General features: G+C 36.8%; 5 protein-coding genes across 5 annotated transcripts; all 5 read right to left on the bottom strand.

The window, feature by feature from the left end:
- Positions 1-19: 19 nt before the first annotated feature.
- LOC106293678 (probable serine/threonine-protein kinase At5g41260) lies at positions 20-3,145 on the bottom strand. Its single transcript, XM_013729342.1, has 9 exons — positions 3,070-3,145; positions 2,570-2,793; positions 2,115-2,250; positions 1,860-1,993; positions 1,586-1,777; positions 1,100-1,321; positions 877-1,023; positions 690-803; positions 20-366 (listed from the first exon to the last, which is right to left on the bottom strand). The coding sequence occupies exons 1-9, from the start codon at positions 3,143-3,145 to the stop codon at positions 136-138; spliced, it is 1,476 nt and encodes a 491-aa protein (XP_013584796.1). The 3' UTR covers positions 20-135.
- Positions 3,146-4,437: 1,292 nt separating this feature from the next.
- On the bottom strand, positions 4,438-7,816 carry LOC106293254 (beta-glucosidase 23-like). The gene is made up of 13 exons (XM_013728910.1): positions 7,633-7,816; positions 7,062-7,131; positions 6,926-6,981; positions 6,721-6,796; positions 6,529-6,606; positions 6,321-6,408; positions 5,979-6,234; positions 5,760-5,875; positions 5,435-5,652; positions 5,323-5,357; positions 5,131-5,233; positions 4,923-5,031; positions 4,438-4,837 (listed from the first exon to the last, which is right to left on the bottom strand). Exons 1-13 carry the CDS (start codon positions 7,792-7,794, stop codon positions 4,630-4,632), a joined length of 1,575 nt encoding a protein of 524 aa, XP_013584364.1. The 5' UTR covers positions 7,795-7,816; the 3' UTR covers positions 4,438-4,629.
- A 1,902-nt stretch (positions 7,817-9,718) lies between these two features.
- Positions 9,719-13,118, bottom strand: LOC106293140 (beta-glucosidase 23-like). Its single transcript, XM_013728813.1, has 13 exons — positions 12,930-13,118; positions 12,327-12,396; positions 12,204-12,259; positions 11,993-12,068; positions 11,800-11,877; positions 11,591-11,678; positions 11,249-11,504; positions 11,030-11,145; positions 10,705-10,922; positions 10,593-10,627; positions 10,401-10,503; positions 10,194-10,302; positions 9,719-10,108 (listed from the first exon to the last, which is right to left on the bottom strand). Exons 1-13 carry the CDS (start codon positions 13,089-13,091, stop codon positions 9,901-9,903), a joined length of 1,575 nt encoding a protein of 524 aa, XP_013584267.1. The 5' UTR covers positions 13,092-13,118; the 3' UTR covers positions 9,719-9,900.
- Positions 13,119-14,441: 1,323 nt separating this feature from the next.
- On the bottom strand, positions 14,442-16,678 carry LOC106292388. Its single transcript, XM_013727979.1, has 3 exons — positions 15,746-16,678; positions 15,372-15,613; positions 14,442-15,099 (listed from the first exon to the last, which is right to left on the bottom strand). The coding sequence occupies exons 1-3, from the start codon at positions 16,676-16,678 to the stop codon at positions 14,442-14,444; spliced, it is 1,833 nt and encodes a 610-aa protein (XP_013583433.1).
- A 5,195-nt stretch (positions 16,679-21,873) lies between these two features.
- LOC106292386 lies at positions 21,874-22,566 on the bottom strand (the record flags this gene model as incomplete). Its single annotated transcript, XM_013727978.1, is given in 1 exon segment — positions 21,874-22,566. A coding segment is annotated over 1 exon segment (693 nt), but the record flags the coding sequence as incomplete, so codon positions are not given.
- Positions 22,567-25,175: the final 2,609 nt, after the last annotated feature.

Here is a 25,175-nt window from a genome sequence, read left to right as displayed (position 1 = left end):
GGTAACATCAAGATTCTCTCAAACATAGGTAAAGAAGCAAACAATTATATATGCTTTGCGTGTATTGACATCTCTAAATACGTGTGGAGAGGAAGAAGAAGCTGTACAATTCTTGGTTTTGTTGTCGTTGTAACTCTAAACAGCTTCGAGAGCAGAGCCCTGTTGTAGTGCTTCTTTAGCTTTTGCTTCCATCCCAAGCTTTAAGAGACAAGCCGCTTGTAAGTAGAGAGCGGTTGAACACTCTGGCGACACAACCTGAGCTTGCATCGCCTCGCTTAGAGCCTCACTGAACATATCGCTCATTAGGTAACATAGACACCGTCTGATTAATACTGTTGGTGATACCACTGGTGCTCCGCTCATGAACTGTTCATAATAGAATTTCAATCTTTACAAATATTATATATTTTAGTGTGGGAGAAAGAAGGTTTCTTGTTGATTCATACTCACTCAGTTTCATTTTAATTGTTGTTTTAAGTTTATACATACAGATTAAGAAAACATTTATTTTTGCATATTAACAAAATAAAAACATCATTACCTATACATCTAACCATATTTTAACCAATTAAAAAATAAACTGGAGAATACTGTTAATAAATTTTGCATTAATTTTTTTTTAAAACGACATTTATTTTAAAACAAAAATTTTACTCCAATTAAACTGAAACGGGTGGAGTATATGATACCTCTGTGTAGAATTCAATAGCAGTCTCAAAATCCTTAGCACGAAATGCAGCATCTCCATGCTTTTTGTAATCAGTATTCTCTTGCAGATCACCCGTCCACATTTGGAATGAGAACTGCATTGACATCCTCAGAATGAGGTATTGAGTGGTATCTAAGAGTTTATGTTTCTCACAAACATGTATATACCTCATTTGTGACTGACACATCGTCCTCTCCATATCCAAGTTTCTCGAGAAGTTCGTGTATGCCACTTAGATCCACTCTTGAGCATGCTTCTCCAAGAGGGGTCAAGCGCAATGGCTGATTTGTTGCAGGTTTAGTGTATGATGGATCCTGTCATTATTAAGCCCCATGAATGAAAAAAAAAGCTTATCAACCTTGGAAGAATTAATGTGGCCTCATGACTTACAGGGATGTTTTCTTCTTTGAGTTTTGGCCATAACTCAGCTCGTTTCTCAAGTCTTGAAAGAGCAGACATAAGAAACTTTATGCTTGGTCTCTCGTCTGGTTCACGCCGAAAACAGCGGGATGCAAGGTGGATTAGTTCTGCCCTGTCTTCATCAGAGAACTGACCGTCTAGAGCAGAATCCATTAGCACCAAGTAGTTTTTGCCACGGAAGAGATCAAGTGCCTGGAGTGACATAGATAAGAAACTGCTCAAGTTACATATATGATGCCTCAGAGCAGCCCCAATGGAGAGTTCTCGACACAAGATTCTCAAAATATATACATATATATATATATTAGTATTTAATTGTATGTATCTCAAAATTACGGAAAATCAAACCAAAAGTATCTCAAAGGAGAAACTTTCGGTTGGGTTTCACTTTTAAAGATTGACACCTTGAGGGACCAACATAGATATTAATTGTCTACTGTGTCAGGAGAGAGTTACATGATTTGGTGGAATATGTTTGCCACTCATAAGATCCAGTAACAAGGTCCCAAAGCTGAATATGCTACTCTCCGGTACCAGAGTACCTAGACGCAAATATTCAGGAGGAGCAAATACCAAGTTTGTACTGTAGCTCTTCCCCTCTCTGATACACTTCATGAGACCGAAACATGACAGCCTAGGGTTACCAACCTGTCCCACAACTTGAAAGGTGAATAATTATGAAGACGGTTACAGTTATCAAACCCAGAGAGATAAAAAAAAATTTCTTAACCTTATCGAACAATATTCTGTAGGTGTTGAGATCATGGTACAAATCCAGTCCCATATCATTACAATACTCCAAGGCTTTCGCTGTATGTAACGCAACCTTCAACCTCATTTTCCATTTCATTGGTCGTTTCTCCCCTGCAAAAATACATTTTACAGTCAAACAACTTTCTTAGACACAAACCAAACTCTGATGGTAAACTTAATGCCAAAGGAGATCAAGAACTGTAATTAATAAAAGAAGTTGACTCTCTCTTACAGTGGAATAGATGCTTTGCAAGTGTTCCATTGGGCATGTAATCAGCAACGAGAAGCCTCTCTTGACCCTCTGAGCAACACCCTATCAAACTGACCATATCCTCACTCCTACACTTTCCCACTTCTTGTGCTTCTTCCTGAAAAAAAAACACAAAGCCATATTCAAGAAAGTTTCCATGAGCAACAGAACAGAACCTTGAACATCGCCACATTCAAAACATCTCAACCAATCAGAGCCGGGCATAGCCCTATGAAACATTGTCTTGGCCCCCAAAAAATTTTGGAGGTCTTTTACATAGCCCTCAAATCATGAAAATAATATTTTTTATTGCCCCAATATCTTAGATCCTACCTTGCAACAAATAAAGTCAAATAAAATGAGCAAGCACCGGATAAATAGAGGACCATCGAAACAGAAGTGATAAAGAATTAATCAAACAGTAAATAAGGACGCACGACGAACTCGGAGGCGTCAGGCCATGACAGCTTCTGAAACCGCTTTACGGCAATCTTTTTTCCATCGTCAAGCGTCCCTTCGTAGACGATGTTAGGAACCTTCTCGTTGTGTTCCGACACGATGTTGTCGGCGGAGAATCCGTCAGTAGCGACATTCAACTCTTCCAAAGTGAATTCCCGGAATCTCGGACAAGAGCTTCCCTCGCGGTCTTTGTTACTATTATCTGCATGAGAAAACGACTAAGGTTAGGTTTTTTTTTTTTATATCCGTGCATGGGGATCCCAGGCGGTAAGCCCAGACTAATACCCACGAAGCCTTCCATCCGGGCACGCACGGTTATAAGCGGGAAAGTAGCCAAGGCGACTCGAACCCAGGGCGGACACTCTAGCTGGAGTTCCTTTACCACTAGGCCAAGGGCTCTTGGTTAAGGCCAAGGGCTCTTGGTTAAGGTTAGGTTTTCGATCATAGTGTTCTTCAGCAACGCATAAAGAGAAATTACCAAGTTCGTCGACGACGGTGGATTTAACCGAGGGAGATGGCGAACGACGCCATGGTTTGAAGCAAATGCAACGCATCGCCGGCAATGGAGAAACACCAAAACTTTGAAGCGCTCTTGGTAAACTTCCCGCTTCCGGTAAAAATGATATAATTCAAAAAGAAAGAACACTAATATTTTGTAGCGAACATTTATTATTTTTATATCATATTTAAATAGTATATATAATATGCTTTTGAAAAAATCAACGTAGCTATATGTTATTTAAATACGATTAATGTCAACAGGATCATCTTTTTATATTGTAAAATAATTTAGTTTGCGTGTTTCATTGGATTTCTCCATTTGAGCATGAAACATTACAGAATTTTATTTTAGAAAAGCATAAAATATATTTGTTTGGGTCTGTCTTCATTTTTAAGCCTGTCTTATTTTCAATGGATCATATTGCATCATAGATATAACGGTTATTTTTTAGGATGTAAGTACTGTACTTTTCATAAACATATCGTTTTCTATCATGAACTAGCAAAAAGAAAAAAAAAATCTGGTGTTTATAGTGGGACGCTCGTTTTGGTGAATTATACTAAAAAAATAAACACATACATAAAGAAATCATACACTTGTTAACACACATGGATCTAGCCTCTATTTTTTTTTGTTTTGTTAAGAAAGTCTCACAAACACTATGAGCTGACTTACAACTTTGAAATTCCATAACAGTTATTTTTCTTTTGTATTTCTCATACATGTATTATCCAAAAATACAAACATGATTTATTCATATGATATATTTTCTTCATTCATTCATTTATTGGTTTTTGCTATGGGTAGCTATTCCTATATTCCAAAGTCGATGCAAAGTGCTAGACAATGATTTTGGTTAGGCTAAAAAATCTTTAAGTATGACTTTCATCCCCACAAGATGTATATGAAGTCTAGTTATTCTATTATTATTCGATGACCAACATGCATATGCTTATCCACGAACATATGGATGATCCAAAACGGCAAAACTTCATATTACATGCACCAAACTAATGCCTACATAAGCCCTGAATCTGATAATGTGAATCGAAACTATAAATTCAATGAAAATATTTTTTTTTTTTATAAAAACAAGATAAATAAAAATCAATTAAGATAGAATTTTCAAACAATTATGATACACAATGTAGTAACAATTATGGTCATTGTCAGATCAAAAAAAACTTTTGAATTATGATCATGTTTAGTGTGAGAATTAATACTGATTAGGTATTATACTAAGATTAAAACCCTGGAGGAGATTCAGATCATAGTTGAAATTCAACCCGGATGGCACTGTTTATAAGCGTCTTCTTAAAGATGTAGCTTGACATATAAAGTTCTCCAAAGGGATAGTTTTATTATTGTTCCAAAGCCGTTTTGATCTTGTCAAATCAGGTGTAGACATTGAAAAAAGAAAAACACTTTTATTCTAACCAAGACTTCATGAATCTTGGCCAATCACAAACTAAAAAAGAACTGAAACAGAAGAGATCGAAACATTGAGACTAAATCAAATCCTCAAGAAGATATAGATCAAAGCTCATCCCTCTTGATCGTAGATGGACGAACACCTTGGCTCAAGAAGTCTCTGTAATACTTTCCCGATTCTTTCTCAATACGTGTGAGATTATTTTTGAAATCTATGTAATAGAGTCCGAATCTGCTCTTGTAACCTTCATTCCACTCGAAGTTGTCCAACAATGACCATATAAAGTATCCTGTAACATTTACTTTGTCGATGCTGCATATTTTACATAGAATGTTCTTATTAGTTTACTTGATATAATGGTTACTCTTATCATATAAGCAAACTAAATAGGACATACCAAATAGCTTCATTCATACTCAAAAGATGCCTCTGAAGATAATATTTTCTGTTGTGATCAGCAATACCAACTGCAACTGAATCGGTTTCCCCAAGGTCTTCTCCATATCCTAAAAAGATTAATCTATTTAATACTTGTTTTTTTTTGAAAACCAAATGAAGATAAAAAAGAGAGCTAACAATGATGATATGAGAGAATGTAAAGTTACCATTTTCCATGATCATAATTTCAGGGTTTGCATATTTATCCTTGATGTACTTCAAAAGACTTCTAAAGCCTCTCGCATAAACTGGTAGCTTACCGGTGGAAGGCTGAAATACGACAAAAGGTGAAAGCATAACGTTATAGACGCAAATACAAGATTTATCCAACTTTTAGTTTTAGTTATTGAAATCCTTACCGTGCTACCAATGGTGAATTTGTCTGAATTCTTGGCTGAAAAGAAGATCAATTCTTATCAATACCAAACACAAACCTATTTGTTTACGTTAAGGAGAGAAATAAAAGCTTACGTTCCCAGGAAATAAGAGAATCTTGCTTCCATCTTGGCTTAGAATGATCTGGATTCTCGACATGGTTTGCAAATGTGGACGTGTAGTAGTTGAGGCCAACGAAATGGGCAGAGTTTTTCAGTTTTGCTTTCTGCGCAGCAGTAAATTGGGGCAATCTGTGTCCAACAATATCTTTCATGATCTGTGGATAGTCCCCGTACATAGTAGTATCCAAATGCCTATAAGAGATAATATCAATCAAGAAATAATAAAATTATATTAAATGAAAAAATAAAATAATATATATATTAGCACCCATTATTTACAATACCATCAACTGCCTTACCATCCCAACATAAAGTCAAGTGCACGGCCTATGGATGCACCATCTTGTGAATCCTGAAAGTCATGTGGTTCGAACCAAGCTGGACTATGTGCGATTCCGACCTTTCCACCTTTACACTGTCGCCATAATAGAAAAAGAAAATAGTTTATATCTTGAAGGCAACGATGGTAAAACAAGTTTGAAATTAATCCCTACAATTTATATTCATAATTAAATTACCTTTTCACATTGTGTGAAAGCTTCAAAGGCTTCTGCGTGAGCGTTAAGAAGGTTATGACTGACTAGGTAAACCTCGTATCCGGATCGTCCCCCTTTGCACGTACGATCTACGTAGTCAGAACAACGTCCTGGTGCCTTCTTGCCTACGTCATAACCGGCGTGAGCGAAAACCCATGGCTCGTTGAAAGTGATCCAATGTTTCACTTTATCACCATATTCTTGGAAAACAAAATCTGCATACTCCCGGAAGTCTTTCCTGCATTTTTTTTATATTGAGCTATCACGTTACTGGTTTCAACAATATATATATTGTTAATATTCTTTGTACAAAAAAGAACTTACACAATCCTCTCACTTAAAAAGCCGCCGTATTCATCTTCTAAATCTTGTGGAGTGTCCCAGTGAAAAACGGTCACAAAAGGAACTATACCTATATTACATAAAAACATATATTTGTTAGAGAACAATTAAGAAGGTAACTGATTGTCTTGCGAATTGAATTCTATGTATGTATATGCTTTAAACTTTTCATCGAAAAAAAAATATAAACCATTTCTTAGGAGCTCATCGATGACGTCGTGGTAGAACTGCACACCAGCTTGACTTACACCTTTCTCCTTTCTCCCATCTGATTAAACATTTTTTTGTCCATTAATATTTTCTAACAATCATATAATATATGCAAACCAAATTCGATAATTAGGACTCAATTAAATTAGTGGTCAGAAGCACATATACTCACGAGGAAATATTCTTGTCCACGCGATAGAGAGTCTGAAGGCATCGGTGTTTAGGTTCTTCATTAGCTGAATATCTTCCTACGTACATTCATTTTAAGAGGAGAAATTTTCAACATCTATTATTACAACAATGATGTACTAACCAATATAATAATATTTACTAGATAGACTTTGTATATAATTTCTTTTAAGTATACAAATATATACCTTATAACGATGGAAGAAATCAACGGCCACATCGCCATTATCGTTTTTGCATTTTTCTGTAATTTAAAATTAAAATTATTCAGATCAATACTTAAAGTACAGACGAGATAAGAAAAGGAATTGAAGAGGCACTAACCTGGATATCTCTTACAGTAGATATCCCATAAGGCCGGTCCACGACAAGTTTCATTCACTGCACCTTCAACCTATCCAATGACATGGCGAAGAGTAGATGGGTTGAGAAAATGATACATAAGAGTATGGGATGTACATTTTCCACTAATTATATGTAAACAGTATGATACAACCCAAATATTAATTGATACCTTGTAAGAATATGCCGAAAAAACTACTCCTATTAAACAATACAAGGTGAACCCAATTATCTTCGGGTAGGTGATAGTGTTATATATTATACTAAAGTTATCAATTTTTATTTAACGGAAAGTTGTTTCAAATAGTCTGGTACATGAAACACCAGTATTCACATATAGTATATAGTATATTATGCTGCTTAATATTGTATTATATTCTACAAATTTTGTAAAACAAAGTTTTATAACTTTTTGACAATGAGAAATGCTGATCTACATTTACTAGATGAATTATAACATATTATTTAGGTGTAAATGCTTTATGGAAAACATATTTTGTAAATGATAACTTATGAACATGTTAAGAAATGTTCACGGAAACCTATACTGCACCTGATATGCTGCAGTAGCCGTGCCAAATAAGAAACCTTCAGGGAAACTTGCCCGGCTAAGTTTGGTCGATGGAGGGCAAACAGGCCCATCAGCTGTCGCCGGAGAGACAAAGATTGTTAGGAGCATAAGCAGCCCCATGAGAGGAAACTTTTGCAAAGCCATTTTTTGTTTTAATTGTTTTTTCTTCAAGAAATGAAGTTTAGGATGGTTCTTTTACACAGAAGTGGGATTCCTTATATAGTATTTTTTAACTCACTGATTGATCTCTCATTTTATGTTTTTAATTAATATGCCACGTAGGCCTCGTTTTAATCATGTTTTGAACTTTATATAGATTCAGATCGAGTTTTGATTAAATCTGAATTAATAAATGGACGTGATCGACATGATCTCCTATCGTGTGTGTGTTTAAAACTACTGTTGTTTAGTAAAAGTAATTATTTATCGGCGACTAATCAACCTGTTCTCAACCGCATCTTCACACTCATATTCCAAGCTTCATTTTGTGCGATCTGAAGATAAAGAAATACAAGAATGCATCGATTTACTGGAATATTTTTTATATGCCATTAAGGCATCGTTAATCATCATTTTATACTATATAGATCCAGATCGAGTTTTTGATTGAATCTTATATTATAAGTGGATGTGATTGACATGGTCCTAACGTGTGTGTGTTAAACTATTGCTTTTTAGTAAAAGTAATTATTTATGGGCATCTTCATATTTTATGCGATTTGGTGATAGATAATGCAAGAATGCATCGATCCCTTGGAACCCAAACAAGCCACAGTTACCATTCAAAACATTGTGAAGCTCATATTCTCCTCACCACTGATTACACTTCGTATATTCATGGTTTAGTCTCGATATTCTATTTAGTTACTCCTCATCAATTTCTCACTAATTTTTGTTTGTAATTGGATAAAAACACGTAGATTATCATTTAAATAGGATGGTTCATTGCACGATCTATCTCGCTGGTGCTATTATTTATTTGGTAATTATTTTCCCTTATTTTTATGTAGAGGATGATTCATCCCATGATCTATATCGCTGTATTATTAACTTACTTTTATCAGAATTTTGAACATTTACACCAAAAAGAAATGTTTTTTTTAACATATAATATAGCGCGTGTCTAACGTGCTACATCTTTTAACATGTGACTATGAAGAAGTAGCTGTGTAAAATATATGATCAGTCCAAATTATGGAAACCCGGCTGAGTCTCATGTTCCAGGCAAAGTAGGTTACGTAACGCGTATGAAATTGGTGAAGACAAAAAAGACTATTGTATTGTTAAAGAAAAAAGACTATTGTAGTTACGGAGAGCTCAGTTTTCGTTGAATGTGTTTGGACGGATCGATCGGCGTTTTGTATGAAGTCAACATACTGTCCAGTTGATTTTTGATCAAAGAAGCAAGGACAGTAACGTATACACAATCTGAAGTATATTTTGTCTGTTTTATTTAGGTTACATAATGCAACGTTTTTGTTCCACGAATGCATCTTAATTTTAATTGATAGAAACATTCACAGAATAGATTTGGGTAGTATTTTGCATTTACAACACATGAACAGAGCATAAACTGTAACTTCTGAATTTTTTGCGTTTATAGTTTTTTAGAGGACGTCGAATCATATTTTCTAATCTATATGTATATGCTTAGATACTGGTACATACGTTTTTTTCATTCGAGAGAGTAGACATTTTGTTGTACGTCGTTGTGAATCACAACTTTTGTATCTTTTCGATTAGTCTATCGTAAAATAAGTAGTCTTTCCGTTCCAAAATGTACATGTTTTAAAAAAAAAAATGTATCAAAAAATATATTAAAAAAAAATTCAATGTATTAATTAATGGTAAATTGTAAACTTAAAAAAAAACATATTTGAGATTATTGAAATTCTATTGGTTGAAAGCTATGGGGAATAATTAGTCACAAAAAAAAATGCATGGTAATCAAGATTTCATATGTTTTCTTAATATATGAAATTTCTAAAACATAAATCTTTTTGAATTAGAGGGAATATTTTTTTATCATGAGTTAGTTGAAGGTATAAGTTAAGGATGTATCTTGACATATAAAGCAACTTCTCCAGAGGGATAATGTTATTATAGTTCCAAAGCATTGAGAAATGAAAAAAAAAACACTTTTATTCTAACCAAGACCTCATGAATCTTAGTCAACCACAAACTAAAAAAGAACTGAAACAGAAGAGATCGAAACATTGAGACTAAATCAAATCCTCAAAAAGATATAGATCAAAGCTCATCCCTCATGATCATAGATGGACGAACACCTTGGCTCAAGAAGTCTCTGTAATACTTGCCCGATTCTTTCTCAATACGTGTAAGGTTATTTTTGAAATCAATGTAATAGAGTCCGAATCTGCTCTTGTAACCTTCATTCCACTCGAAGTTGTCCAACAATGACCATATAAAGTATCCTGTAACATTTACTTTGTCGATGCTGCATATTTTACATAGAATGTTCTTATTAGTTTACTTGATATAATGGTTACTCTTATCATATAAGCAAACTAAATAGGACATACCAAATAGCTTCATTCATACTCAAAAGATGCCTCTGAAGATAATATTTTCTGTTGTGATCAGCAATACCAACTGCAACTGAATCGGTTTCCCCAAGGTCTTCTCCATATCCTAAAAAGATTAATCTATTTAATACTTGTTTTTTTTGAAAACCAAATGAAGATAAAAAAGAGAACTAACAATGATGATATGAGAGAATGTAAAGTTACCATTTTCCATGATCATAATTTCAGGGTTTGCATATTTATCCTTGATGTACTTCAAAAGACTTCTAAAGCCTCTCGCATAAACTGGTAGCTTACCGGTGGAAGGCTGAAATACGACAAAAGGTGAAAGCATAACGTTATAGACGCAAATACAAGATTTATCCAACTTTTAGTTTTAGTTATTGAAATCCTTACCGTGCTACCAATGGTGAATTTGTCTGAATTCTTGGCTGAAAAGAAGATCAATTCTTATCAATACCAAACACAAACCTATTTGTTTACGTTAAGGAGAGAAATAAAAGCTTACGTTCCCAGGAAATAAGAGAATCTTGCTTCCATCTTGGCTTAGAATGATCTGGATTCTCGACATGGTTTGCAAATGTGGACGTGTAGTAGTTGAGGCCAACGAAATGGGCAGAGTTTTTCAGTTTTGCTTTCTGCGCAGCAGTAAATTGGGGCAATCTGTGTCCAACAATATCTTTCATGATCTGTGGATAGTCCCCGTACATAGTAGTATCCAAATGCCTATAAGAGATAATATCAATCAAGAAATAATAAAATTATATTAAATGAAAAAATAAAATAATATATATATTAGCACCCATTATTTACAATACCATCAACTGCCTTACCATCCCAACATAAAGTCAAGTGCACGGCCTATGGATGCACCATCTTGTGAATCCTGAAAGTCATGTGGTTCGAACCAAGCTGGACTATGTGCGATTCCGACCTTTCCACCTTTACACTGTCGCCATAATAGAAAAAGAAAATAGTTTATATCTTGAAGGCAACGATGGTAAAACAAGTTTGAAATTAATCCCTACAATTTATATTCATAATTAAATTACCTTTTCACATTGTGTGAAAGCTTCAAAGGCTTCTGCGTGAGCGTTAAGAAGGTTATGACTGACTAGGTAAACCTCGTATCCGGATCGTCCCCCTTTGCACGTAGGATCTACGTAGTCAGAACAACGTCCTGGTGCCTTCTTGCCTACGTCATAACCGGCGTGAGCGAAAACCCATGGCTCGTTGAAAGTGATCCAATGTTTCACTTTATCACCATATTCTTGGAAAACAAAATCTGCATATTCCCGGAAGTCTTTCCTGCATTTTTTTTATATTGAGCTATCACGTTACTGGTTTCAACAATATATATATTGTTAATATTCTTTGTACAAAAAAGAACTTACACAATCCTCTCACTTAAAAAGCCGCCGTATTCATCTTCTAAATCTTGTGGAGTGTCCCAGTGAAAAACGGTCACAAAAGGAACTATACCTATATTACATAAAAACATATATTTGTTAGAGAATAATTAAGAAGGTAACTGATTGTCTTGCGAATTGAATTCTATGTATGTATATGCTTTAAACTTTTCATCGAAAAAAAAAATGTAAACCATTTCTTAGGAGCTCATCGATGACGTCGTGGTAGAACTGCACACCAGCTTGACTCACTCCTTTCTCCTTTCTCCCATCTGGTTATATATTGTTTTGTTTCATTAATTTTTTCTAACAATCATATTATATATGCAAACCAAATTCGATAATTAGGACTCAATTAAATTAGTGGTTGGAAGCACATATACTTACGAGGAAATATTCTTGTCCACGCGATAGAGAGTCTGAATGCATCGGTGTTTAGGTTCTTCATTAGCTGAATATCTTCCTATGTACATTCGTTTGAAGAGGAGACAATTTTTCAACATCTATTATTACAACAATGATGTACTATCCAATTGAATAATATTTACTAGATAACTTTATATATAGTTTCTTCAAGTATATAAATATATATATATACCTTATAACGATGAAAGAAATCAACGGCCACATCGCCATTATCGTTTTTGCATTTCTCTGTAATTTAAAATTAAAAGATTATTCAGATAGACGAGATAAGAAAATGAATTGAAGAGGCACTAACCTGGGTATCTCTTACAGTAGATATCCCATAGGGCAGGTCCACGACAAGTTTCATTCACTGCCCCTTCAACCTTAGAAATGACATAACGAAATGAGTTGATGGGTTTAAGTAATGGTATATAGAACTACGGTTTTATTTTCTATTTTTGTTTTCCAATTAATATCATGTAATAAGTAAGGAATGGAAAAAAATATATATTATATATGTATATATTGAATTAATATAGAACGCTGTTTAAAAAGTATGATATATGAAACAAATTATTTAGAACTCTGTTTTAAAAAGTTATATAGTATTATGTTTGATAAGTATATAATAGTGTTCTATTTTTTGAAAATGATAAACATAAATTTCAATCATGATGGTCTCGTTTTCTGGTTCTCCACAAGACTTCTCAATTAGCTTTCTTAATGAATTAACAAGTTTTGATATTTTATTATTTCGCATGTTTCACATGATTTAAATAAAAGGCTTAGATTGAATCAATTCAGCATGTATGATCTACAATACAATATAAAGGATAGCATATTGTTTAGGTGTATGATAACACATGGAAAACTTTAGTTACGTGTCAAGAAATGTCCATGGAAACTTATATCGTACCTGATATGCCGCTGTAGCCGTGCCGAATAAGAAACCCTCAGGGAAACTTGCGCGGCTAAGTTTGGTGGACGGAGGGCAAACAGGCCCGTCAGCTGTTGCCGGAGAGACAACAATGGCTAGGAGCAAAAGCAGCCCTATGAGAGGAACTTTGTGCAAAGCCATTTTTTGTTTTTGTTGTTTTTGTCTTCTTCAAGAAAGAAGTTTAGGATGATTCTTTTACATCTAGTGAGGTTCTTTATATAGGGATTTCCGTTCACTTATTAATCTCTAAGTTTATGTTATTTTAGTATGCCAACCAGGCCCGTTAAGCATCTTTTGATTTTGTGTCTGTAGATCCAGATCGAGTTTCGATTAAATCTCCATTGATAAGTGTATCGTGTGTTTTTTATTTGTTGGTTCATCACGAATAACAAGTGCAGAAATAAAGATAATTTATATATTAACAATAATCAACCTTAACTCCACTGCATCTTTAAACTCATAGTCCAAGTGCTACTGGTTTTTTTTTTTTTTTTTTTTTTTTGTCATCAATCTAACTTTATCAAACACTTACTCCAAGAGGCTAGCTACATGAGCAAGCCAAACAGGAGTTTCGACGCATATGCAATCGAAAGGATCAATTCGAGCCCGGACTGCTTTTGCAAGACAGTACGCTCGCTGGTTCATACCACGAGGTATATAAGCAATAGAAAAACATTCAAAATGCAAAGACTCAATGCTAATTTCTTCCACCACAGATGTCATAGCCGGCCAATCCTCAGAGTTCTGGATGACACTTACAAGTTGCGCACAGTCCGTCTCAAAGTGCATTGTTCGTTTTCCTTGTCATATCATCGCTCAGACCAGTCCTTCTCCTTCTGCGTGAAGTGGCGATGGAGCTTTTGTGCAATTGCGTAGCCCCAACAAGCATTTACGATCGCCTTCCAGCACCATAAAGCCCAATCCCATCGTCGCCCCCTCCTGAGTCCACGATGCATCTACTTGACATCGTGTTTCTCTAGGTTCTTTTCCTTCAGCGGCGGTCGTTGTAACCCTGTCTTCTCGTTGATCTTCTGCACCGACTTCATCTTCTATTACAGGGACGATCTGTGCCATCTTCCAGCTCCTTGCTTCAGAAAGTGCGAGCTGCAACGAATCTAACGGAGAGGTATCTTCCCCATTAAATAATTTGTTGTTTCGTCCTTTCCATAGGTACCACAACACCCAAGGAAAGGGTTCTAAACACTCCTTTGGGACTCCAAACTCAGCTGCTCTCCACATCAAGTGATCTATATTAGTGTATAGAGAACTACACGGGAATACGCCCGGATGAGTTGGGATATTTGACAATGCCCAGCATTGGACTGCCGGAGGGCATTCAAATAAGATATGGTTGATCGGCTCCTCCGCACCACAACGGGAACATGATCTGTCTGTAGCACAATGTCGATCACACAATCTGCTCGCCGATGGTACAAAACCAGATAGAGCTTGCCAAATAAAGTGTTTGATTTTTCTTGATGTTTTCAAGTTCTAAACTTCACTCTTTAGCTTCGTTATACTCGGCTCTTGTACCTCTGTTAGTAGATCTTCTTTCTGTTTTGCATTCACCACTTCATACCCTGACCTCACCGTGTAAGCTCCTGACTTCGTATGCTTCCAGAGATAGCCATCTCTTCTCCCTATACGACTTGGTCTAATCGCCAGGATTTTTCCCACATCTTCCGGCACGATGAGTTCTCTGATAAGTGGCTCATTCCAACATTTTGTCTCGTGAATGATCAGGTGATGCACTCTCAGATCTCGGTCTATTTCATCTCCCACCAGAAGGGCCAGTCGTGCTAGTTCTTCTGGGATCCAGCAATCCTCCCAAACGTTTGTATCTGCTCCCGTCCCAATCGTACGTTGCAGGCCTTCGCCCAACACTGATCTCGCAGTCCATAAGCTGCTCCACCCATATGATGGATTGTTAGCTTTCCCCACTAGCAGAGGATTTGAATGACGATAGTATCGTCCTTTCAAAACCCTTGCCAGTAGCGAGTCCGGGTAGATAAGCAACCTCCATACTTGTTTTACGAGCAGAGCGAGATTGAAGTCCCTGGAATCTCTGAATCCCAGATCTCTTCTCTCTTGTGGTACACATATTTTATCCCAAGCTACCCAATGTAGTCCTCTGTTATTAGCCTTGGCACTTCACCAGAATCTAGATATAGCTCCCGTCACTTTCTTATGGACCTCTTGGGGTAGCAGGTAGCATGACATAGTAAACGTAGGTACCGCTTGTGCAACTGATTTAATCTAAACCTCCTTTCCACCTTTAGATAGATATTTAGCCTCCCAAGTATTAACTCTCGAATTTAGCCGATCTTGAACATATGCAAAGACTTGTCTTTTGGATCCACAAATCTTCTCGGGCATTCCGAGATACATACCCATTCTTCCTTCTTTATTATGCCAGATAACCTTTTCAGGTCTTGTTTTGAGGACGCTATGACCTTGGAACCGAACATAACTGAAGATTTTTCTTTATTCAGTTGTTGTCCTGAGGCGTATCCATAGACGTCAATTATTCTCATCAACTCTTGACACTGACTGGACTCCGCTTTGCAAAAGAAGAGACTGTCGTCAGCAAAAAGAAGATGAGAAACAGCCGGGCAAGATCGAACGATCTTCATTCCAGTAATCTTCTTTGATCTCTCTGCCTCCTGGATTTGAGATATCAATACTTCAGTGCAGAGAATAAATAAAAATGGCGATAGCGGGTCGCCCTGCCGGAGTCCCCGGGATGGGGTGATGCTTCCTTTTGCATCCCTGTTAATCAGAACTTGATAAGATACCGAAGATATACAGCTCATGATCCAATGGATCCATCTCTGATCAAATCCTATCTTTTCCATCAGAGCTTTGAGAAAACCCCATTCCACACTATCGTATGCTTTGCTCATGTCCGTCTTGATAGCTACATATTTTGAGTTACAACTATGGTTCGTTCGTAGAGCGTGGAACATCTCTTTGGCCACCAAAATATTATCAGTGATGAGTCGTCGAGCCACAAAGGCTGATTGTGTTTCAGATATTAGCTCAGGCAGAATCTTCTTTAGGCGAGCCGACAAAATCTTCGAGATGATTTTATAGCTAACATTGCAAAGGCTTATGGGCCTGAACTCTGCCATATTAGCTGGTCTCTCATTCTTGGGAATCAAACAGATGTTTGTCTGATTCATTCTTTCATCAAACTCTCCTGTCTCGAAAAATTCTCGGACTATACACATAATATCCTTCCCAATATGATTCCAAAACCGTTGATTAAATAGGCTTGTCATCCCATCAGGTCCCGGGACCTTATCTGGGTTGATCGCGAAGACAGCGTCTTTTATCTCAGCATCTGATGGAGGGGCAGTCAGCATTACGTTTATTTCATTTGTCACTCTCTCGGTAATAAACCGGATGCTAGTCTCAAAATCAGAAGGGTTCGAGGTAGCAAATATATTTTCAAAATATTCCACTGCCACTTGCTCTATTTCCTCTTCTGTTTCCACCCATGCTCCCATCGAGTTTTTGAGTTTTGTAATCCTGTTTCTGGCCCGCCTCTGTTTAGTTTTAGCATGGAAATATTTAGTATTTCGATCACCTTCTTTGAGCCAGAGAGCTCTCCTCTTTTGTCTCCAATAAATCTCATCTTCTCTGTACGCTGCACAAAGACGCCACTTCAGCTCCAATTCTTCTTCACTCGACACCTCATCATTTGCTTGAGCTTGGTCGATTTGCATTTTTAGTTGCTCAATCAACTTCTCATTATTTGATGGATTACTTCTCTTCCAAGAAGAAATCGCCTTTCTGCACCGAGAAATTTTCCCCACCAGGTCTCCTTGTTGATGGCGATCATAGGGTCCCCATCCCTCTTTAACAGCCGCCACAAACCCATCCTTTCCAAACCATCGTTTATCAAATCTGAAATTTCTCTTTGGTTTTGTCACTCTCGATCCTATCCTAGCCAGAACTGGCCGATGATCGGAGCCCCATCTCAATAAATACTCCACATCAGTGTGGGAAAATAAATTATGCTAATCTTCGTTTCCAACTGCTCTGTCGAGACGACATTGAATGCGTCCATTTTTCCTCCTTCCTGCCCATGACATGGCATTACCCTTGTAGGGAAACTCTAACATGCCACAGTTGGCTAGCATAGTCTTGAACGGGATAAATGACGTCTCAGCTCTCTTTCGTCCTCCTTTCTTCTCGGCATTACTCGTAATCTCGTTGAAATCTCCTACCATCATCCAAGCTCCTGATCTTGTGACGCTCATTCGGGTAAGCCTCTCCCAAACAAAATTCTGGTACTCCACCACTGGATCGCCATACACAAAAGTAAGATATACTTTATGGCCTTCTATCTGCGCTTCAACATCAATCATACGATTATTGGAATAAACAAACTTCACCGCAGAGTCGTTCATATAAAGCAAAGCCAAACCACCGCTTGTACCAGAAGGTTCCACGGTAAATAAATTATCGTAACCAAACTCAAACTGAAAGTCTTGCATAAAAGAAAAAACATTTTTTGTTTCTGAAAGAAAAAGAAAACTAGGATTGAAACAGCGAAGCAACTCCCTCAAGTGTTGCTTGGTCAAGTAGGCTCCGGTCCCTTGACAGTTCCATGTGATAGCATTCATATATGCTTACTGGGTGGTTTCTGGGACACCACCGAACCTGGTACACTGGGGTTCTTGCCGTTTAAGGCAGAAGGATACACCTCATTGCGAGGGAATTGGGATGTAGGCCGCACCATGTTGAGACGGCTCTGTCGCGTTACCTTACTGTTTGGAGATGCACAACCACGAAGGGCTAGCTTCTTCGATGCAGTTGTGCCTTTGATCTCTGGACTTCTTGGCACTTTCTTTCTCTTCCCTTCACGTTGGAGAGTCCCTTCCTGGTCCCGATCGATTGATGTGCCCACCACAGTAGATCCAGCACGAGGCTGATTAGGTACGACGACATTGGGACTTCTCTTCCCCACTGCTTTCTTCATCTGTTGGCCCCTTATATCCTCTTCCTCTCTTTCTCTCCGAGTCTCCATCCTCTCTGTGTTCTGTTGAAGCTCCCTTTTCTTATTTGAGCTCTCCCTTTCTTTTTCCTTTCGTTCAAGCTCCTGTTCCTCCTCCATGAGATCATCAATATTTAGCATTTCTTCATCTAAGACTGGTTCTGGGTCTGTATAGAGCTCAACCATCTTCTCAAAAGCCTCTTCATCCATATATTCCTCATCCTCTTCTGGAACCTGTACGCTGGCCTCGGCTCCTTCAGTAGACTTCACTTGTTCTTTTTCCTTTCCCATTCCATCATCCACATTCCCCCCCCCCTTGTATCCTGTTGTGAACATCATGTACTCTAGTCTCAGGCTGCACTGCAGTCACCACCACCGTCGATCTTTGCACCATCGCCGGGTTGTTATTTATCACAGGTTCACGAATGATCAGTTTGCCTCTTCCATGAGAGGCTCTTTCCTGGTTAGAGGGAGGTTCAATCGCGATTCCTTTTCCTTTTTCAATCCTTCTTCTTTCTGCCTCCATCTCCTTCTCTCCACTCTCCATTACCTCACCAGGACTTTTTCTATCTCCACCTTGGCTTGGCCTCACAGGTCGCCATTCTCTATTAATTCTCTGAGTCGAGACCCGAGGCAAGTCCCGGTTATATCCTTTGTCGCTTTGGCCCACGTAGTGTACTGTAAGTGTGCGTTACGAGTCAGGAGAGATGCGACGGCCGTAACTATATCGACTGACGCTTTGTGAATCTCGAGGATGGACACTGTGCTGTATCATCTTGTCGTTATTGTTCCAGTTTGAGTGCCCTGAGAGAACTCTGGATCTGGATTGTTCATCCTCTCTTTTACTGTAATCATACTCTTTACCTCTATGGTAGGGATGATACCTCGCCCGATCTCGGGGATCATTTGATACAGAATTTTTATCTAGTCTATTCCAGACGTTTTTGCTTTTAGCCTCGCGACGTCCCGTAATTCTGTCTCTAAGATCCTGAGGAGACCTCTCTCCCCTCCTTGCATAGGCTCCTTGAAGGTCTCTGGGTGCGTTTCTTCCATACTGTTTAACATGCAGGCAGTTTCGATCAGGTGATCGTACACTTTCATGCCCATAACGCGATGGGAAGGAGAACACTTCTCTGGTTGCTTTATCTTCCTTCTTCTATTGCTCAATTCTTGCCAATCTATTCTTCTCCTTCTGAGTTTCTGATAACTCTGGACATGTACCTTCTTCATGGGAGATCCTTTTACAGGTAAAACAGTGTCTGTGCAAATCCTCATATTTGAGTGTCACCCTAATGACATCACCGTTTGCAAAGCCTGCTCTCCTCTCAAATTGCAGAGGTTCGTCAGCATTAACGTATACCCGAACTCTTCCTCCATCAACATCAACCTTGTCCACCAGTCCCAAAGCTTTTCTGATGTTTCAGAAAGTTTCATCTTTTTTGTAGTGGTTAGGGACCCCCGAAACCACGACCCAGAAAAGCATAGAGTTTGGGAAGTCCTCCCTGATCGTCGGGGTCCAGCGTTCTAACGAAAAACTCCACTTATTAAAGTGACATGGTCTTCTCTGTAGAACCTTCTGCAGGTCTTGTTCACAGTCAAAATCAAACTGAAATTTATTATTTCCCAAGTTTGTTCCACGTACTTTTCCTTCAACGTCCCAAATATGCCTCTTGGGCATATGTTTGATCAAAGCATTGACACTTCGTCCATAAATATGGAACATTCGCCCTACCAACGAGAGTTTATACTTATCTATCAGATCTGAGTAATCAAATTCCGGGATTGGGATGATTTCATCTTCTTTCTTGTCAAGCCTTCGTCTCCCTGTCTTCGACCCATCCCCTTTCTCACGGTAGCCAGAAGATCGATTCATCCTATCCATATATCAAGTAGTGAGGTAGCTTTCTTTCACCAGACAAAACTCCCTATATAAGGGGAAATCGTAAACAAAAGTTCTCTTGACAGCCTTTCTTGTCCGTCACGTCAGATCAGAGATCTAGGATTTAGGGAAGTCCAAGCTAGGAAACACTGCAAGGGGCAGGAATACTTGTCGTAACAGGTAGCTAGTAGTCTCATATCTTCTCTTCCTAGCAAGGAGAGCCTCAAAACTAACTTCCTTGAGGAGGAGCTTGCCAGATCTGAAAAAATCGCCCTGGTAGTCGCCAAACCCTAGTGGCGCTTATCCAAGTGCTACTGGTTAGGTTCAGTTTTATTTATTTTTTTCATTTACAAAAAGAAAAAAAAAATAAAATCTAAACCATACATAGTCCAATAAAACATTGGTTTTATTTCAAAATTTTAAAATGTAATAAAAATAAATTAATTTAAATTGTTTAAATATATTACAATTTGTACAAAAACAATTCTCAAAATTATAGGACCAGTTTAAACAGATATATATATTTTATTTTTTGCTAAAATTTGGTGAACATATATTAGGTATCCAGTTTCTCTAGTGTCGTCTATTCACGAGAACAATCTTATAGGTGACATACTCACTAAGTATCTCACTAATACAATAATATTATGTCAAGTAAAAATTAAGCTAAGAAACTATACCAAAATTGTTAGCTCCAATGGTAGGTACCTACTAAGTTTCTTACATTATAATATTACTATTTTTAATTTTATGTTAATGTAATTTAGGTTAGGAAAAATATTTTACAAAATTTTTCTTAAATCTAAATAAAATTTTAAACCTATGCAGTTATACCAAAAAAGTATTTATTTGTATTCATTAATTTTATTTATTTATAAATAATAATATTTAATAGTTGTATTGATGATAAAGAAAAAAATAATAATTATAGATAATTATTTCTAAATATTAAATCTTAATAATATTTTTATTTTCGAAATTTATAGTTTTAGTACTATTACATTAATTAAAAAATTAATATACTATTATTGTATTAAACTTCAATCATTTCAATTTAAAGAAGTATTAAAATTGATGAAATTTTGTTTTATTGACAATAATAAAGACTATTCATATGGTGACATGTGGTAGGAACGAAAAGTTCTAAAAGGATATTAGTTTAGAGAATGCGTTGTGAGTCTTTTGATTTATTTTTTTTTTCATTTATTTTTATTATCTTTTTGTCTTAGATACTTGCTCTCATACTATCAATGGAGCTGATTCAGTACCGAATCTGCATACCTTACTTAACTACTCCTCGTTTAGTTTTCTCTATTTTCCTTTTAGTTTCTGCAAGTTGAGCCAAAACCAAAATAATATTATACATAGGATGATTCATCGCACGATCTCTTTGGTTATTATTATTATATATATATATATATATAAGATGATCCATCGCACGATCTCTTTGATTATTATTTTTATATAGGATGATTCACCGCATGATCTTTAATGTTGATCACTAATTTAGTTTTTCAGAGTTTGGAACATATATATCCCGCGTGTCTAACGTGCAGCATATATTAACATGTGACTGAATATTTCGTGGTGCAAACTCCGAAACAAATAAAGTTTTTGAAACTAACAAATAAAGTTTTCCTTAACACCATGCATTTATATTTTAACATGAAGATTTTTCAGTACAACAATAGACGGTGACTCTATAATTTGTTTTCAATTTTTTTTTTTGACTAAAGGCTTTCAAATTTAAAATAAAACGATTACATGATAAGACTGAAGGTCTTATAGTCGGGAAAAGTTTTCATGAAACAATCTTCATGAGCATATTTAATCCCAAACCAGTGAGAATAACAAAGGCAAGGAAGAGTTAAGATAGACCATCAATGGTATGAAAGACAATATCTAATGAGAGGAGCTTCGCCCGCGGCGACCACGCTTACCTTTCCCTCGAACAGTCTTCCATTTATCGGCTAGATGGTGCTAGAAAAGAAGAGTTCTTTGATTGGATTACAGATAAAGTGAAATTTCCTGACGGATATGCATCAAATTTGGGAAACTGCGTTGATATAAGCGAAGAAAAGTTTACTGGCTTGAAGAGTCATGATTGTCATTTCCATAATCTGTGTATCAGTGGGAGTAGATTGGGAATCTACTAATGTGGATAAAGTGCTTACCGACTTAGGTGGAGTAGCAGACTTCTCTTGTTGAGAGTGGGAAGAAGAAGGTGATGAAGTTCCAAATAGGCTGTTTTCTGTTTCATGTTGGAAGTGGGAATGATCTGAGGGGCCCGATGTAATGGCTTGAACATTCACCACATCTGGTTGCTGGCTGGGGAGAATTAACGCTTGATCATCTAAGTCATTGCTCAGATTCTGATTCTGAATCACAAGAGTATCAGATGCTGCAGTAGAGGTGACGAGGTTAGCATTGACCTGTGGATGGACAGGTGGCGATGGCGTTGTTGATGCATTCCCATTTTGTAGGATAACATCAATATCTACTACAGGAATATCACAACTATCTTCTTTTGTTTGTGCCTGTAGTGTAGTATCATGTACCGGCTTAGAAGTCAAAAGACACCGCTTCGCTTTGTGGCCAAGATTTCCACACCTCTCGCACATAGATGGAATCCACGTGTATTCAACATTGACAAGAAATATGTTTCCTTGTTTATCATCAAGTGCAATAATCTTGGGGAACTCTCTATCAAGCTCCATCTCGACTAAAACCTTTGCTACTTTGCCATTTTATAAAATAAAACAATAATACTACTGTCCGGACGAGGTACTCCAAGTGTCAGGACGGGCCTGCGGTGGCAACCACCATCAGGGTTCGATTCCCTCCCCATGCGAAAACTATTCTGCCTCTTCTGGACACCAAAGTGGTATTGGGTTCGATCCAGCCCAGGTACAGCCTTCCCGGGTGAAGTGACTAATATCCGAGGAAAGAGGGTATATCAAGTGTTCCTCGGTATTTCTTTAAAAAAAAAAAAAAAAAAACAATAGTACTACTACTACTACTTAATCTTTATATTGAGTCGTTCCGATTTTGTTTTTGTGAAAAGTGTAACTTTATATATAAATATGACTACTGTTTGTAAAAGATTAGTTTCTCTTTTTTGGGCTACGAAATTTCATAACGACTAGGTTAGTTTATCGACAATCTTCTTCGGAATCTATATTATAATTAGAGAGTTACTTTTTTTTCTTCTGAAATCGACATGTAAGCATCAGATGGATCCCATTTTAAAAAGTATAAAAAAGTGTCAAATCCATGGTTCGAACCCGTGTTATTGAGATAGAAACATCAATATTTATACAACTAAACTAAACCTTCGAGCTTCTCCGTCTTGGTTATAGTACTCAGGGTATAGTCGCTGGCCCCCTCCGCTTTTGGGATTCCCTGAAGTACATCGAGTTTATGGGAATCAAGATTCTCTTACTTATAAAAAGGTAAGTTAATCTTCAATTTATCACACTTATTTAACATAATTGTTTTTAAGTGATTTCCTGATTCTTTGTTGAATAATATTATTTACAGATTTATGTGATTCATGTGTACATTTCCGCCGGACGTGCTAATCATTACAAGTCATCTTTGAAAGCCGGTTCCATTGTGAAAGACGATCGCTTTGAGGTTGCTAGGTTCTCAAGCATGTACAAGATAACTGATCATCCATTCCTCATTCGTTTCATCCCACCAACCATTATTGATGAAGTCATCACGGGTGCTCTTGAGATCAATCTCCAGTCATGATTAGGTTGTTCGACAATCTCCAAGTGATTACGAACACAAACCTAGAACTCCCACGTATATTATCATATTGCAGCTGAGTTTATATTATGTTTTGATATCATAACTGATATTTAAACTCACAGAGATGGTTGGGCAAATACGTTCTGCGTAGGGCTCTGACCACACCAAACAAACAACTCGAGTCGTTATCCGTCTCCTCATTGACCCGTAAGAAAAAATCAACACACAATTTCCTTCATATTACTGTCTATATTGTGCTAACATTAATGATCAAAAATATTTCCTACCCAAGATATGTGGTCGTCTATTTATCTTCCTTACTAATCAAACTAATTTCGCCCAAACTTTTATTTTACAGCTTAAAAGAAACCACAGCAACCCAAACAATCAAAACACTAAAAACTAGAATCCCCAAAAAGACAAATCATTAATGATCAACATATCTTTTTGGTCTAATCTTATAAATAAACTTCAAAACAAATATACCAAACCAATCACCTCAACTAAAACTCAACGACACATACATCGAGTCAGCTAAACAAATATAAACTGCACGGCCAGCTATTTTGACAATTTACAAAGTTACTTTCGCAGATGTTTACGAAGAAGACGAAGACGACAACCAAGATCAGTGAAATCACCTAAACGAAAAAGCAGAGTAAGTTATAAACTCTGATAAATACAACTAACAACAATTTTTGTTTACATATTACCCATCAAATAAAAGAGAAACAAACACATACACACCAAGACAATCCCGGCAGACACAAAGGCAGCAACAACATCTCCACCTGCTCACTCCTCTTGTCTTATGAAAATAGCTTACATGCCCAATGTCAACAAGCCAATGTTATTGTCTTCTAATGAGAAATACATAAATTCGTTTAAAACTCATTAAGGCTCAAATAATCAAAATTGTCACTCATTTTATAGTTATTTCTACAAGTCTTCATGTATTTGTTTTAAAGGTCCGGTAAAAGCAACAAGTTAAAAAAAACATATAACGGAAAATAAAAATTATTACGTAATACACACAACTTACACAACTAAACTGGAGAAAAAATATTTAGAAATAAAAGGTATTCTCAATAAACTTAGTATAATTTATGTACTCTCAATATTACAAGAAACAAATTAAAAAGACAAACAAACAATAAGTTTCAGTGACACAAAGCAACGCCATGAACTATATCAATCACATTACTAACACAGTTTAGTCTTTCATAAGTGGAGAACAATGCCCAGAGCCGGTCCTGAAAATTCGGGGGCTTGAAACAAAATGAAAAATAGGGGCCTATATCTTACATCACAAAAATATCCCAAAAACAAACTCATAAACATAGTTCATATATAAAGTACTAAACCAATGATAAAACATAAGTTTCTATACAAAAAAAATGAACAAATGAAGCGATAGTTTATGCCGATATTTTTCTTCTGATATAAACACAAGCGATTGACAAGGAGTAATGAAATTCTGTTTTGAAATTGTGTTTTTGGCTTGCAGGTTACGACAGGGAAAGGAAGTGCAAGAGTCGAAGACAAAAAAAAATGAAATACGTTAGTCCAAATTTTTTTTTTAACTTTT

The sequence above is a fragment of the Brassica oleracea genome, chromosome C5 (genome assembly GCF_000695525.1).
Source record: "Brassica oleracea var. oleracea cultivar TO1000 chromosome C5, BOL, whole genome shotgun sequence".
NCBI lineage: Eukaryota > Viridiplantae > Streptophyta > Magnoliopsida > Brassicales > Brassicaceae > Brassica > Brassica oleracea.
The sequence above is the reverse complement of the archived record's forward strand: the minus strand, read 5'-3'. Positions and strand labels throughout refer to the sequence as shown.

What these genes read in the sequence shown, in the direction of transcription:
- LOC106293678 (XM_013729342.1), bottom strand. Translation starts at nt 3,145, where the DNA reads ATGCGTTGCATTTGCTTCAAACCATGGCGTCGTTCGCCATCTCCCTCG. An exon ending in TCAAAGAAGAAAACATCCCT is followed by an intron (nt 1,024 to 1,099) that starts GTAAGTCATGAG and finishes TAATAATGACAG; the next exon opens with GATCCATCATACACTAAACC. An exon ending in ATGTGTCAGTCACAAATGAG is followed by an intron (nt 804 to 876) that starts GTATATACATGT and finishes ATGTCAATGCAG; the next exon opens with TTCTCATTCCAAATGTGGAC.
- LOC106293254 (XM_013728910.1), bottom strand. Translation starts at nt 7,794, where the DNA reads ATGGCTTTGCAAAAGTTTCCTCTCATGGGGCTGCTTATGCTCCTAACA. An exon ending in CGATGAGCTCCTAAGAAATG is followed by an intron (nt 6,409 to 6,528) that starts GTTTATATTTTT and finishes TATGTAATATAG; the next exon opens with GTATAGTTCCTTTTGTGACC. An exon ending in TTTTTAAGTGAGAGGATTGT is followed by an intron (nt 6,235 to 6,320) that starts GTAAGTTCTTTT and finishes AAAAAAATGCAG; the next exon opens with GAAAGACTTCCGGGAGTATG.
- LOC106292388 (XM_013727979.1), bottom strand. Translation starts at nt 16,678, where the DNA reads ATGCAAATCGACCAAGCTCAAGCAAATGATGAGGTGTCGAGTGAAGAA. An exon ending in TCATGAGCTGTATATCTTCG is followed by an intron (nt 15,614 to 15,745) that starts GTATCTTATCAA and finishes TCTCAAATCCAG; the next exon opens with GAGGCAGAGAGATCAAAGAA. An exon ending in TCAAAACAAGACCTGAAAAG is followed by an intron (nt 15,100 to 15,371) that starts GTTATCTGGCAT and finishes ATTCTGGTGAAG; the next exon opens with TGCCAAGGCTAATAACAGAG.
- LOC106293140 (XM_013728813.1), bottom strand. Translation starts at nt 13,091, where the DNA reads ATGGCTTTGCACAAAGTTCCTCTCATAGGGCTGCTTTTGCTCCTAGCC. An exon ending in CTTGACTTTATGTTGGGATG is followed by an intron (nt 10,923 to 11,029) that starts GTAAGGCAGTTG and finishes TATCTCTTATAG; the next exon opens with GCATTTGGATACTACTATGT. An exon ending in AATTATGATCATGGAAAATG is followed by an intron (nt 10,303 to 10,400) that starts GTAACTTTACAT and finishes TAATCTTTTTAG; the next exon opens with GATATGGAGAAGACCTTGGG.